General features: G+C 48.4%; 1 protein-coding gene across 1 annotated transcript in view; it reads left to right on the plus strand.

Moving 5' to 3' along the window:
* RNF20 (ring finger protein 20) overlaps nucleotides 1-13952 on the plus strand; it is a 25600-nt gene extending 11648 nt beyond the window's left edge. Inside the window, exons 7-20 of the mRNA XM_083145976.1 lie at nucleotides 433-579; nucleotides 677-754; nucleotides 2449-2568; nucleotides 3155-3334; nucleotides 5576-5711; nucleotides 5807-5928; nucleotides 6005-6345; nucleotides 7771-7888; nucleotides 8036-8185; nucleotides 10185-10397; nucleotides 11178-11303; nucleotides 11427-11567; nucleotides 11874-11975; nucleotides 12463-13952. Of these exons, the coding sequence (XP_083002102.1) occupies nucleotides 433-579; nucleotides 677-754; nucleotides 2449-2568; nucleotides 3155-3334; nucleotides 5576-5711; nucleotides 5807-5928; nucleotides 6005-6345; nucleotides 7771-7888; nucleotides 8036-8185; nucleotides 10185-10397; nucleotides 11178-11303; nucleotides 11427-11567; nucleotides 11874-11975; nucleotides 12463-12639 (2151 nt within the window). The 3' untranslated portion in view covers nucleotides 12640-13952. The remainder of the gene's footprint in view (nucleotides 1-432; nucleotides 580-676; nucleotides 755-2448; nucleotides 2569-3154; nucleotides 3335-5575; nucleotides 5712-5806; nucleotides 5929-6004; nucleotides 6346-7770; nucleotides 7889-8035; nucleotides 8186-10184; nucleotides 10398-11177; nucleotides 11304-11426; nucleotides 11568-11873; nucleotides 11976-12462) is intronic.
* Nucleotides 13953-13961: the final 9 nt, after the last annotated feature.

A 13961-nucleotide genomic window follows, 5' to 3' on the forward strand; every position in this document is an offset into this window, starting at 1 on the left:
CCGGCAGAGCAATGCGGCTGGGGGTGTGCAGAGTGGTTGGGAGCCGGGCCGGGCCGCTGCAGCTGGGGGCGGACAGAGCGGCCTGTGCAGTGTGACCTCTGGCGATGTCTCGCTTCGCATAGCATAGCCAAGGACGGGAGAAGCCGGGCAGCGTCTGAGAGAGTGCTCAGACGCTGCCTAGCATTAGACTGCGCATGCCTGGCATTAGACTGCGCCCAAATCCACGGGGTTGGCCACCCTAGACAGGCTCTTATAAAGCACCTACATCTCAGACCGGGCTCTGTATTCCCTCAGTTAGTAATGTTTAGCTGCTAACTTCGGTCTGATGGTTTATTATTTTAGCTTTTGTTATGTTTTCTTTGGGGTAGGGGGGTTGGTTGTAAAAGACCATACCCTGCCTCTCTCCAACTGTTGTCACGTTCCCTCTTTCAGTTCAGCCAGCTGCAGTCTCGGCTGGAGAATGCAGAGTCCCGCGTGTCCGTCCTAGACGGCCTCATCGAGGATCTGCAGTGGGACATCGATAAAGTCCGGAAGAGGGAGCAACGCCTGAACAGACACCTGTCTGAGGTTCTAGAGAGGGTAAGAGAGGAGGGGGGATCGCAGCAACCGGTGGCAGATTCTCCATGGACGAATCAAGTCCTGATGGTCTCTCTCTGTCTCTCTCTGTCTCTGGCAGGTCAACTCAAAGGGGTACAAGGTGTATGGTGCAGGCAGCAGCTTGTATGGAGGGACTATAACCATCAACTCCAAGAAGGTAAAATCATACATTCAACAACTGTACTAATAACTAATAATGAGCTGTCCTCTGTAATATCGTTCCTGCCTACAATATATGTGTATTTTTTTTTTTTTTTTAACCTTCCACATCTTAGGGGTAATTCAGACCTGATTGCACGACGGCTGATTAGCGATACACTGCGCACACGCACGGCCTGCAATATGCATGTGCGAGTCCGTCCAATGAAAAGGCCTGCTACTTTTTCTATTTGCTAGCAGTTCGCAAGAGGAATGACAGGAAGTAGGTGCCTAGGCCAGTGATGGCTAACCTTGACAGTCCAGCTGTTGTTGAACTACACATCCCAGCATGCCCTGCATCAGTTTTGGCATGGCGAAATAGAAAAACTAGCAGAGCATGCTGGGATGTGTAGTTCAACAGCTGGAGGGGCGACGGTTCCCTATCCCTGTTATAGGGCATACACGGTGAGATATTCACTATTTTTCTATTCGATTTTGCTTATAGAAGCAAAATGGCATAGAATATTGAATGGTTTTTCTACATTCCATGCAGATTCGATCCCAATGCGCTCCGGTGTAGTGTAAATCGAACAGGAAAATAGTATTGGCAGCCAAGACTATATAGCAGGGGTTCCCAAACTTTTTCGAATCACGGCACCCTAGACCATCAAAATATTTTTAAGGCACCCCTAGGCCAAATGCTTCTTATTGAGAAATTAAGAAAAAAATATATAAAATTAAGTGCATTGTGTTTATCTGTCACAGTTATCTGGTGAGGGACAGGATTTGCGTCTGTTTGTCCACATATGTTATGATTGGCAGCCACTAGCACTGCTTTTACCTGATTGATCCTGGTCCACCAACCCAAGGCACCCCTGCAAGTGTCCTGAGGCATCCCAGGGTGGCTAGGCACACAGTTTGGGAACCACTGCTATATATTCAGTATGTATGCACGATGCTTGCTAATACTGAGCGGTATCATTCTGATGACGCGGTGGAGTCTGCACGTTCATGTTTATTCTCTAGGACAGGCCTGTCCAAACTATGGCCCTCCAGCTGTTGTGAAACTACAAGTCCCATCATGCCTTGTCACAGTAGTAGTTTTACTACTAGGGAATGCTAAAACCATGGCAAGGCATGCTGGGATGTGTAGTTTCACAACAGCTGGAGGGCCGCAGGTTGGACATGTCTGATCTAGGTAAGCGCTTTTGCACAATGTGTTTAGAAAGGTAGGCTGCGACTGTCACTGCATTCTGTCCCATTAGGCTGGCGACTGTCACTGCTCTCAGACGCACTGTAGCGGAAGCAGATCAAAATTGTATGGAGGAGGGATGGGGGGGGGGGGTGTGTCTTATCAAACTGGGGCCATCCAATGGGCGTGTCGGTGTCAGACACTGCATCTAATGGTGCAGGTCCACCGAGAAAATGAGCAGTTAAGAACTGCAAACGCCGGCTTCCTGTCAATCAACTTGTGTACGGCCAGCGATCAAAAAAATAGCAGGATTTTATCACAGGAAGGCCTCGTGCATGCATACTAAGGGACATATGCACAGTCTATTATTGCCCGGCCTGTGCGATCAGGTCTGAATAACCCCCATAGGCAAGTGCGATATCCGATGGTGAGAACAGTGATCCGCCGATAGTGCGTCTTTGTATACAGTGGTGATGGCGACAATCTCCTATTTCCGCTTTCCTCTTGCGCTCTCTGTGCAGTTTGAAGAGATGACCTCTGAAGTGGACATGAATAAGGAGCTGGCTGTGAACCGTCTGCAGGAACTGGAGAAACTGAGGCAGGACCTACAGGAAGTGACCACAGAGAACCAGGAGCTGCAGGTAACGGCCTCCTTCCAGTGTTCCCCATTGCTCGACATTTTGGCAACGGTTATTTCTGCGGTCACAGTTTATAAGAAACCAAGGGCGTAACTACCATAGGTGCAAGGGGTGCAGCTGCTATGGGGCCCAGAGCTGAAGGGGGCCCATCTTCAGGGGCGGATCCAGGATAAAATTACAGGGGGGGCACCATGATAAAAGAGGGTTTAGGTGGGGGAGGGGCAGTGTTAGTGGTGCCAGTGTACATGCTAAGAGAGCGGCAGAGAGAGGGTGGGAATGGGATTAAAAATAGGCCCTGGCATTTAAAGTACGCAGGCCCACCATGGCGACAAAAGTGAAGGATGTAGTTGTGCGAGCGCCGAAGGCACACTCCGGAAAAGGGTGTGTGGCCACTCAACAGGGGGCGTGTCCTTGAGTGTAGTGTACAACACCATATACAACTTCTACACATTATGCAACAAAATACTAGACCCCATTATACTTGCCCCTTACACATGAGCTTTTTATTTTTTTGATGACCCAGAGTTTTTCTGGAGGACGCAATAGGACATATACGGTACATGATTACCCTCTTTCCTGTCCCGTTCAGGTGGAGCTAGCGAGCGCGGTGGAGGAAAGTGTGCGCGTGTCCCCGGAGTACCGCTGCATGCAGTCCCAGTTCTCCGTCCTCTACAACGAATCGCTGCAGCTAAAGGCCCAGTTGGACGAAGCTCGCTCCTTACTGCATGGGACCCGCTCCAACCACCACCGTCAGCTGGAGCTCATCGAGGTGAGATTGCTACCAAGTGATTATCCCGCCTGCTTCTGCCTAGTCTTTTTTAAACTCTCCCCGATATTGTTCCACCTTTTTTTTTGTTGCTTTTGGTCTTCATTTGAGCGAGCTGATCCAATGCAGTAAATTCACACAACAGAAATCTAGGAAGGGTGAAGCAGATGTGAGAGGTGCTAAATCTGCCTAGCATCAACAAAGACTCAAAACAATTCTTCCACTGACAATCCTATGTGATAGGAGAAAACCACAGCTAACGGTGTCACTCAGACCCCCTCATGGTTTAATTTCTCTCATGTTTATTTAAATTCATAAGCCTCCGAGGGTGCTTTGTATGTTTTTAGGCTATCTACATATATTTAGATGTAGTAGGAATAATAAGCAGTAAAACATTGGTTTTATTAAAAGATGCTAATTAAATAATATGTTAATATTAGAAAGCATTACAACGTGGTTACTTCAGGTTTCTAAAAATTTAGTATAGTCTGTCAGCGCTCAAATACAGGTGTTTAAAGGGGCTGCCGAGCCGGATTCGTCTACGCTCACAATAGATAGTTTGCAATACAAATAGTGGCTCCGTGCTCACCTTGTAGTTGAATCGTGAGGGTGTATAGACCAAGTGGGCCAGCATTTTTATCGGGAGTGGATAATGAAATATATAATGGGATTTGAACAGATGAAACCGGACTAATACCTGATTCAACGTGAGTGACACTGAATTAGCCACTAGATGGCACTGATTAACTAACGTATATGAAAAAGACAGTGTGTATAGTGATTAAAGGGTTAACATTTATTGTGATAAATAAACAGACATATATGTAGGCATGCACTCTTTAAAAAGAACAATTGCCAAGTGGGGAGTTTCTTAAGGGGATTGGTCTCTGAGACGCACCCCACCAAGCAGTAACGGAGAGTAGCAGTGCACAGGGGAATTGTGTTACAGTTATTGTTGTCTGTTTGTTTAACACAATTCCCCTGTGCACTGCTACTCTCCGTTACTGCTTGGTGGGGTGCGTCTCAGAGACCAATCCCCTTAAGAAACTCCCCACTTGGCAATTGTTCTTTCTTCGCTCGCAATGCTTCGGGCACACTATCTTATTCTCCCACCATGCCCTAGTGGATAGTAGGGCATGGAATACCGCCTGTCGGCACATGTCGGGTCAAAACACAGTGGAAAACCCCATGTCGACCTTTTGACTGTCGACCTAGCCCATGTTGACCTAATGATCTGCCGACCTTGACCCAGGTCGACCAAAACCCATGTCGACCTTGGTGCTTGTCGACCTAGTTGGTGTAGACCTAATGATCGTATCCCTCTTTAATGAGTTGGTGTTGCAGAAATTTAAAGTGTAAATGAGACATGTTGTCAGGACCTTGGCAATAGAGACATAGCTTTGCTGGACCGGCCTTTCCATACAAGGGTTATTGCGCACACTCCTATTATCATGTCATCATGCTTGGCTTGTCTGTATATCAGTAAGCCTCTTGGCTGTTTCAACTATACACTGGCAGCAGTCCGGTGGAATAGTGTCCTGCTTTAGCACACATGCTGGAGCCACACATTTCACCATTCATTGTTGGCTGGATGTTGCTGCTGCTGTGCCATTAAGGATACATTGCATGCTTGCAAATAAATGCAGATTGTCACGTGTAGTCACAGTAAGGAAAGTAGCTGGTGTGAGTTTGCATCGGATCTTTGCTTGTTACTACAAATCTAAAATCTGCTGATGGGAAGACTTGCGCCAGGCACTTTGTGATTCATCTTCTCTAAAATACTACATAAACATTTGCAGACTCAGTGGAATGTTGTGGTTTTCCTGGGTCTCCATGGTGTTTCCTTTGCTTTGAATTTCCAAAGCCTACCATCTCTCCCACTTACCCACTCAATTTATTCCATGTGTCATCCATATTGGACTACCCCTCTCCAATTACTCACAGTGCAATCTTCCCATATCTAATGCGCTTCATTTCTATAAGCTCATCACCATCTCCTCCTCCTTTTGTGGGGTAGATGTATGGCGCATTGAGAAGTGAGCCAGAGGGGGAGTGGCCCATGGCAACCAATCAGTACTGTAATTTGCACAATAGAAAATTGTACAGAGCAGCCGATTGGTTGCCAAGGGCCACTTCTCCTCTTGTATCCAGTTAACGGTTTGCTGTTTTGTACTTTTGTGTGTACTGCCCTCCTGCCACCAGGTGGCGCACAAAGTATAATACATATGATAAATTGTATTGCAGCGGGATGAGGTGGCCCTACAGAAGAAGGTGCGCACGGAGGTGATTCAGCTGGAGGACACACTTGCCCAAGTACGGAAGGAATACGAGATGCTGAGGATTGAGTTTGAGCAGACGCTGGCTGCCAACGAACAGGCGGGTATGTGGAATGAATGGCAAATATATAAATAAACCATGATCTTCTTTTATTTATATATATATATTATTTACCCAATATGATTATTTTAAACGTAGGTCCCATAAACCGGGAGATGAGGCACTTGATCAGCAGCCTACAGAACCACAATCACCAGCTAAAGGGCGAAGTTCTACGGTACAAGAGGCGACTGCGGGAGATCCAAGTCGACATCAATAAAGTAAGTCCGAGCCGAGGTTGGGCGAAGATTGTCCACGCGGCGGTGTTGTGAAACTTCCCCTTCTTTCACCTTGTAGATCCGCGCTCGAGCCACCAGCGGACTGTTCCTGCTGCCCACGCAGTCCAGCGTGGAGGAGGTCCGTGAAGAAGCAGTTGAAATAAAGACCGAGCCTGAAGAAAGTGCCCCTCCAACGCCGGCCCCAACTCCGGTAGAGATCATTCCAAAACGCGAGGAGGAGGAGGTGCAGCAGCAACAGCAGCAGCAGCAGAGAGACCGGCGGGAGAGGGACAAAGAGCGGGAGAGGGACCGCGGGCGAGAGAAAGACCGAGGAGACAGCTCCAAGGACAAACCCAAACATGAGCCAGACTCCAAGCGCAAGGAAGCTGACAGCGTCAAACAGATGAAGGCCGACCTAAAGTGAGATAATAGGGCTCTAAGGGGTATTAGTCCGGCCTTTAGCTTTAGGAGGAGAACAGAAGAGCTATGCTTCTTGGCAACCAGCGCCTTTATGGTTGTGAACGTACTATAGCAGTAGTATTGGGTGGTGCTGCTGACTAAAAACAACAATCTAATTCAGTTGTTCTCGAACTCTGTCCTTAGAACCACAGACAGGTCACCCAGCAGGTGCAATTATTACTCACTGACCCATTTCCCAGGTCACCCAGCAGGTGTACTCATAAATCACTAACACATGTCAGGTCACCCAACAGGTGCACTCATTAGTCTCTGACACATTCCCAGGTCACACAGCAGGTGCACTCATTACTCACTGACACATTCCCAGGTCACACAGCAGGTGCATTCATTACTCACTGACACATGTCCCAGGTCACCCAGCAGGTGCACAGGTGCATTCATTACTCACTGATACATTTCCCACGTCACACAGCAGGTGCACAGGTGTACTCATTACATACTGTCACATTCCCAGGTCACCCAGCAGGTGCACTCATTACTCACTGACACAGTTCCCTGGTTACCCAGCAGGTGAACTCATTACTCACTGATACATTTCCCACGTCACCCAGCAGGTGCACTCATTACTCACTGATACATTTCCCAGGTCACCCAGCAGGTGCACAGGTGTTCTCCTTACTCACTGACACATTCCCAGGTCACACAGCAGGCCCATAGGTGTAGTGTTTACTCGCTGACACATTTTCCAGGTCACCCAGCAGGTCCACAGCAGGTACTCACTGACACATTTCCCAGTTCAACCAGCAGGTGCACAGGTGCACTCATTACTCACTGACACATTCCCAGGTCACCCAGCAGGTGCACTCATTATATACTGACATAAGATTCACAGATGAAGAGACCTGGAAAACATTAACGGTTTAGGAGTTCGATTACTTATGTTTTCGTTTTAAGGTGATCTCATGAAAACCGATATATATATGATTAATTACAAAACAATTTATTATTTACTTATTACCAGTTTCTTATATAGCGCACACATATTCCGCAGCACTTTACAGAGAATATTTGAACAGTCACATCTGTCCCTGCCCCAGTGGAGCTTACAATCTATATTTCCTACCACATGTACACGCGCACATACAGACATTCTAGGGTTAATTTGTTGGGAGCCAATTAGCCTACCAGTATATTTTTTGGATTGTGGGAGGAAACCGGAGTACCCGGAGGAAACCCACGCAAGTACAGGGAGAACATACAAACGCTGCACAGTTAGAGCCATGGTGGGAATCGAACCCATGACCTCAGCGCCGTGAGGCAGTAATCCTAACCATTACACCATCCGTACTGCCCCAATTAAATGTTCGTAAATATCTCGGCTTTAGAATCTTATTCTATATCTCTCCCCTCTGTTTATTTTGCTAGACGAGTGCAGGAGTCTCTGCGGGACATGAAGCTGCTCTTGGATATGTATCGCTCAGCACCCAAGGAACAGAGAGACAAGGTGCAGCTCATGGCAGCAGAGCGGAAGAGCAAGGCAGAGGTAAGGGAGGGCAGGAAACACCGCCACCTACAGGGCATATTCTGTACTACACATGGGATTAAACCTGTAACAGCGATCTGTAATTATGGCAAATGGATCATGATGTAGACGCCACCTACCTTTTTCTCTGTACTGCTGTCTTATCAGTTGGAGGAACTGCGCCAGCGACACAGAGAGTTGGAGGAGAGAGAGCGCAGAGATAGCAAGAAAATGGCGGATGAGGACGCCCTGCGCCGAATGAGAGCGGCAGAAGAGCAGACCGAGGTGCTGCAGAAGAGACTGTCCACAGCCAAACAAGTGAGTACAGGCGATGGGATATATCCGTTGTCACCCATCTGTATAGATGCACAGCGGCGACCACTAGAGGGAGCCCCGGTGGAGCAATTCAAGTGCTTCACTCATTTGATGGTTACATATATTACACCTAAGGACTGAGTCAGACTTATTGGCTGCAATTTTTGCAAATGGACAAAACCATTATGCGCTGCAGGTGAGGCAGATGTAACAAGTGCAAATAGAGAGTTAGATTTGGGTGAGGTGTGTTCAAACTGAAATCTAAGTTGCAGTGTAAGAATAAAGCATTCAGTATTTTCCCTGCACAGAAACCCCCCCAAATCTAACGCTCTCTGCACATGTTACTTCTGCCCCACCTGCAGTGCAGCATGGTTTTGTCCATCTTCAAAAATGGCATCCTTGCCAACAGGTCTGAATTATGCCCCTAGAAACTGTCTTACCCCCGCTTATAATGCTGCATGCTGTGGAGAATACATGCCCCCTCATCTTATTACAAGTCCACTATTATTATTATTATTATATTTTTGTTTATAAGGTCAGACCCGGATCTTTGGCGGTGTAAATCCCTAACGCCGTGTCCCTTTACACGGGACTTATACCCAGGTCCTGACCTGGGTAGAACACGGCTAGGACCTGGGTAGAGGGCAGTCTAAATGGGAACGCTGGGTCGGATGACCCGGCTCCCATTTACATGAATGGGGAACGTCCAACCTGCGGACCGCAGCGTCCGCAGGTTGGATGGATTGTCAGTCTGACACTGACAGCCGGCGCTGCTGTCTGCTATACTCTGCAGACAGCAGCGGCGGCGGGGGAGGGAGGTGAACGGATGCCTGTGTGCGGCATCCATTCACCTCCTGTCCAATGGCGGGGGGTGTGTGCGGGGATTGGGGGCAGCCTAGCAGCTTACCTTAGTGCTGGGCTGCCCCCAGCAGCGTTCCGGGTACGGCGGCGTCGAACGGCGCTTGAAGATGACATCGCGCTGTCATCTTCAAGCGCCGGGAAGGGGCGGGAGGGGGGTGCGGGCGTTTAAGCCCGTCCGGTGTAAATGCCCCTAAACGCCGGGTCGCACCCGGCTTCAACCAGGGTCCAAAAAGCCGGGTGCGACCCGGCGTTTTGGTCTAAAAGGGGTAAAAGAGAGCTGTAGTTGAGATACAAGAAGAGTGCTGTGAGAACAGGAGGGAGGAGGGCCCTGCTCTAAGGAGCTTACAATCTAGAGGGAGGGAGAGACAGACAGACAGACAGGGGACATGAGGTGCAGGTAAGGAGACCTGAGGCAAGAAGTGAGCATGGCAGGGATGGCCAGGACATAAGGCAGCAGGTAGAGAGAGCAGGCAAAGCAGTCCTCTCCCTCCTCCTATCCGCCTCTCCCCCACCATTGAATTACTTCTTGAAGGAGCTGATAGAAATTCTGCCATTTATAAGAAATGCGTATAAATGATCTTGGTTCTTGATATATACCTGCATATGGCACAGTGCTCTCCAGAGGACCGTGTGCCTCAGCGACTGTCCCAGTGGTGCTACACTGCCAAGTTTGGTAGAGAACACAGAAATGTGGAGTACATACAAACTCTACACCAACTGGTTTTATTTATACCCATAACAATGCTAACTACTGTGCTACTGTACCTTCTTGGCCAAAGGTTTTCTGCTTGTATAACATCACGTAATCTGTCTAGATACAATATGTATTTGTGCCATATCATAGACTGGATATTTCCAGGGTATGGGCCATTGGGTCAACTGTACGGTCGGGCTTAGGTTGACGCAAGAAATATGTTGACATGGCTACGGGAAACAGGATCGGAAGGTTGATACAAGCATTAGGTAGACAATGGGAAGGTCTGGTTGGATTGATCTCTTTCCAGGCCCCTGAATAGTAATCTATAGCAATGTGCAGGGGAGAGCTTCTGCGACTTACATGTGTGACTATAGATAGATTATTACTGCCTGTGTCTGGGCTCTGTACACTGTCCTGCTATATAACCATGTGTGTGCGTGACAGGAGGAGGAGGCCCTGCTCTCGGAGATGGACGTCACAGGGCAGGCGTTCGAGGACATGCAGGAGCAGAACATCCGCCTGATGCAGCAGCTGCGGGAGAAGGACGACGCCAACTTTAAGCTCATGTCGGAACGGATCAAATCCAACCAGATCCACAAGCTCCTGAAGGAAGAGAAGGAGGAGCTAGCCGATCAGCTGCTCACCCTGCGTACACAGGTGCGGTGCGGGGCCCCGCGGGATTTGGGCAGTGATTGACAGTGTGTGTCTCCGGCTAAATAGAGCATATACCACCAGTCCCCATGTGGCGGTTCTGTAGTGGACACATCTTCATCCGCCAACACTCATATAAGTGTCCGTATGGAGTGTCAACCAGTCGACCAGATACGTTGTAAAGCTGGCCATACACTTGACCACTTTTCACCCGATTCTGACAGATCGGGCCAAGAAATCGGGTGAAAGGTGGCCAAATTGCATGCGTTTGACACATGATCCGATGCGCGGTCCAGTGCACATCGGATCGGAGTCGGTGATTGGACATGCCTGCACATCCGACCTCTGGCTCGGGCAGCCTCTTGGCAGCGGGGAATGGGACCACATGCGATATGAATGCGATGCTGCTCAAGGGAAATCCGCTGCCACTTCTCCAGGGGATAATCCTCACATCCGATCGATACAATACATGGTCCGGTGCGCGTCGCATCAGGGTTGGAGGTATGATGGGCTGCACATAAGATAAATCTTATGTGCAGCCATCAGCACCACATTACCGGTGCATCACATCCGATACGGTGCAGTGGGGATAATTTTAAAAAATCCTATTCAAAGTCTGGGTGGCTGCTGATTAGCTGAGAGATCTCTCTCAGCCAATCAGTGGCCACACAAATAGAAGGCTGCTGATTGGCTGACAGAGCTCTGCCTCTACTCTCATCGCTCGCTGTCCCGTAGTGTAGTGCGTAGCATTCAGGGAAGGAATAAGACTGTGACTTGTGATTGCAGGTGGATGCTCAGCTCCAGGTCCTGCGGAAGCTAGAAGAGAAGGAGCACTTGCTACAGAGCAGCATCACCACGGGGGAGAAGGAACTGACTCTACGCACCCAGGCACTGGATCTCAGCAAGCGCAAGGTACCGCTCCATTAGCCTCCCCCTACCTCCATCATGTTTAGCTGCCCGCCAGACAACCACTGCCTTGTTCATGGCCCCAGTTATAACGGCCACCTCCTGCCCTCCTTCCTTTCTTCCTTCAAGGCCATGGATGCATCCCAGCAGGCCGAGGAGCTCCGGACCCAACTGGAAATGTCTCAGAAAAAGCTGCAAGACCTGCGGAAGGAAATCATAGAGAATAGCTCCAGTCGGGAGAAAGATGCCTTCAACTTCAAGCGGGCGCAGGTAGACTTGGATGTTTGCACTGCATGTTTTCCAGTCTCTGCTGTAGCCTATTCAGCCGTGTGTGCCTGTTTTTCCTGATTGGAGGAATGGAGTGTTGTCTATTTTTTTTCTCACCAGTTCCTGGTCAGGACGACCTCTGTGTTGAGTTTGTATGTTCTCTTAAGTATTAGCGTGGGTTCCCTACAAGTACTAGGGAAGCCCTGGTGCGTGCGCTTGAAGGAATATGATTGGTCTTTCTGTGTGTGTGTGTGTGTTTCTGGCTTATACCTTGGCATACCCGTGCTGACATTGCTATTGTACGTGCAGGAGGATATCTCTCGCCTACGAAAGAAGCTGGAAACTACCAAGAAACCTGATTTGGTGCCGACCTGTGATAAGATATTGATGGAAGAGATCAAAGAGTGCAAGGTTAGCCGTGTGTCTGTATACATGACTTTTCTGAGTGCGTATCTATTTAGGTTTCTAAAACTGGTCTGGGGGGGAGGGCTTAGAGGGGGAGGAGCCAGTGTGGGATGCAGTTACAATCCCGGCGTTCAAAATCTGAGCGTATCGAGGCACCGGGCCCACTGCGTGGCGTGCGCAGCGAGCCCGCAAGGGGAGGGAGGGGGGGGGGGGGGGGGGAGATCCACGATGATGTCCACATTCAGGACAAAAAAAACATCAACACCTCATGTCGTCCTATTGCCTATCTCACTTTCCCATTGTGTGTACCCTACATAACTCTCTTCTGCCCCACCTGCAGTGCAGCATGGTTTTGCCTAGTTTGAAAACCAATTTGAACTGCGATCAGGCCCATTGCTCATAGCCACCAATCAGCTTCTATCGATTTATATTCTAGAAGGTGGTAAATAAATAAGAAGTAGAATCTGATTAATGTTTATGCTGTCTCCCTCAGTCTCGCCTCACCTGTCCGTGCTGCAACTCGCGGAAGATGGATGCTGTCTTGACAAAGTGTTTCCACGTTTTCTGCTTTGAGTGCGTCAAGACACGGTATGACACAAGGCAGCGCAAGTGTCCAAAGTGCAACGCAGCCTTCGGTGCCAACGACTTCCACCGTATTTATATTGGTTGAACGGGTGACTTCTCAAGGCCTTGTTGAGTCTCTCGATGAATGCACAACTCAGTGAGCGCCCTGTATGGACAGGCGTATATCGCAAGCAAGAACATGACCTTCACGGCCCCGGTCTCACGCACATTACCCTACATCCTGGGACGACCTTGCTCATCGCCTCAGAAACAGCATGTAAAGATTCTCCTTGTCCGTTGCACCGCACAAGGAGAGCAAGGAACCACCTATCTAGGTGCTCAGTACAGCCATCGCCAACACGTATGGTTAGACTAGTTAGCGGTTGTATGTAAATATTTATTCTGGTCGCACAATTTACAGACCCTACTATTCTATTTACAAGAAAGTCTAGGATGGCTACACTTTGCAGGGTCGCAGTACTAAAAAATACAGTCTCACATTTGTATCTCCTTTTCAATAGTTTCTCTGGACGGTCAAACAACATGGCCGTCAGGATCTTAAAATTTTCTGTAATATATAGAAACAAATGGATACTTTGTAGCTGGAACAGGACGAAACCGTTTGATCATTCCTTAGCACCATAAAACAAAATATGTTATGTATGGACAGGCTTTGCAAAAAAAATATATGAAAACATATACTTTAACGTTCAGGATTACCAATAAGCGCACACACTTCGGGGGGATGTAAGTCGCCATGCTGCGTTTGCAGAAAGAAGTACAAGGATTACAGGCAGACGTGTATAAAGTTCATTAAGGACTTAGAAGACACAGCAGAGGTCCTCTTGGGGCCTACTATGGTTAATAATAACACAGACCAGTAGCCACAGTGAGGACTGAGAACACAGTCGCTTGACCTCATTACTGCTGTCGTAGTTTGGAACTTACACATTTCCTTAGCTTCCCAAGTTGCCTTCTGTGATTGGATGAATCTTTGTTGGATGTTCAGCCTCCTATCGTTTGGTATTTGTGGCTTTGCTGTGCTGTGTAGTGCTAGGTAAGTTACAAGGGCAAAAATACTAGCCCAGGGTCCGTGACAGCTGCATTGACCGATGCATTTAAAACGGCAACTGAATTAAACGCCAAACCAGGTTTCGAATTTGCTATCTCTGTTGCCTCTTTAAATATATCAGTGACAGTTGCTGATCATTGGCGGCTCTGGGGAACTCTGTGCTAGGAACTCCAATGTGCCTGCTTGCTAGGGTCCAGCCCACTGTGGAAAGGTTACGTATTGATTCTAGAAGATCTTAGCCCCGGAGATCGCGATAGCAGGACCCAGGATGAATCCCATCCCTTTAAAACAAAAACAAAAAAACTGCTGCCTGTATTTTTGGAGGATAAATAAATTTCTTTTCTGTATTTGTCAGT

This window comes from Crinia signifera, chromosome 6 (assembly GCF_055691185.1).
Source record: "Crinia signifera chromosome 6, ASM5569118v1, whole genome shotgun sequence".
NCBI lineage: Eukaryota > Metazoa > Chordata > Amphibia > Anura > Myobatrachidae > Crinia > Crinia signifera.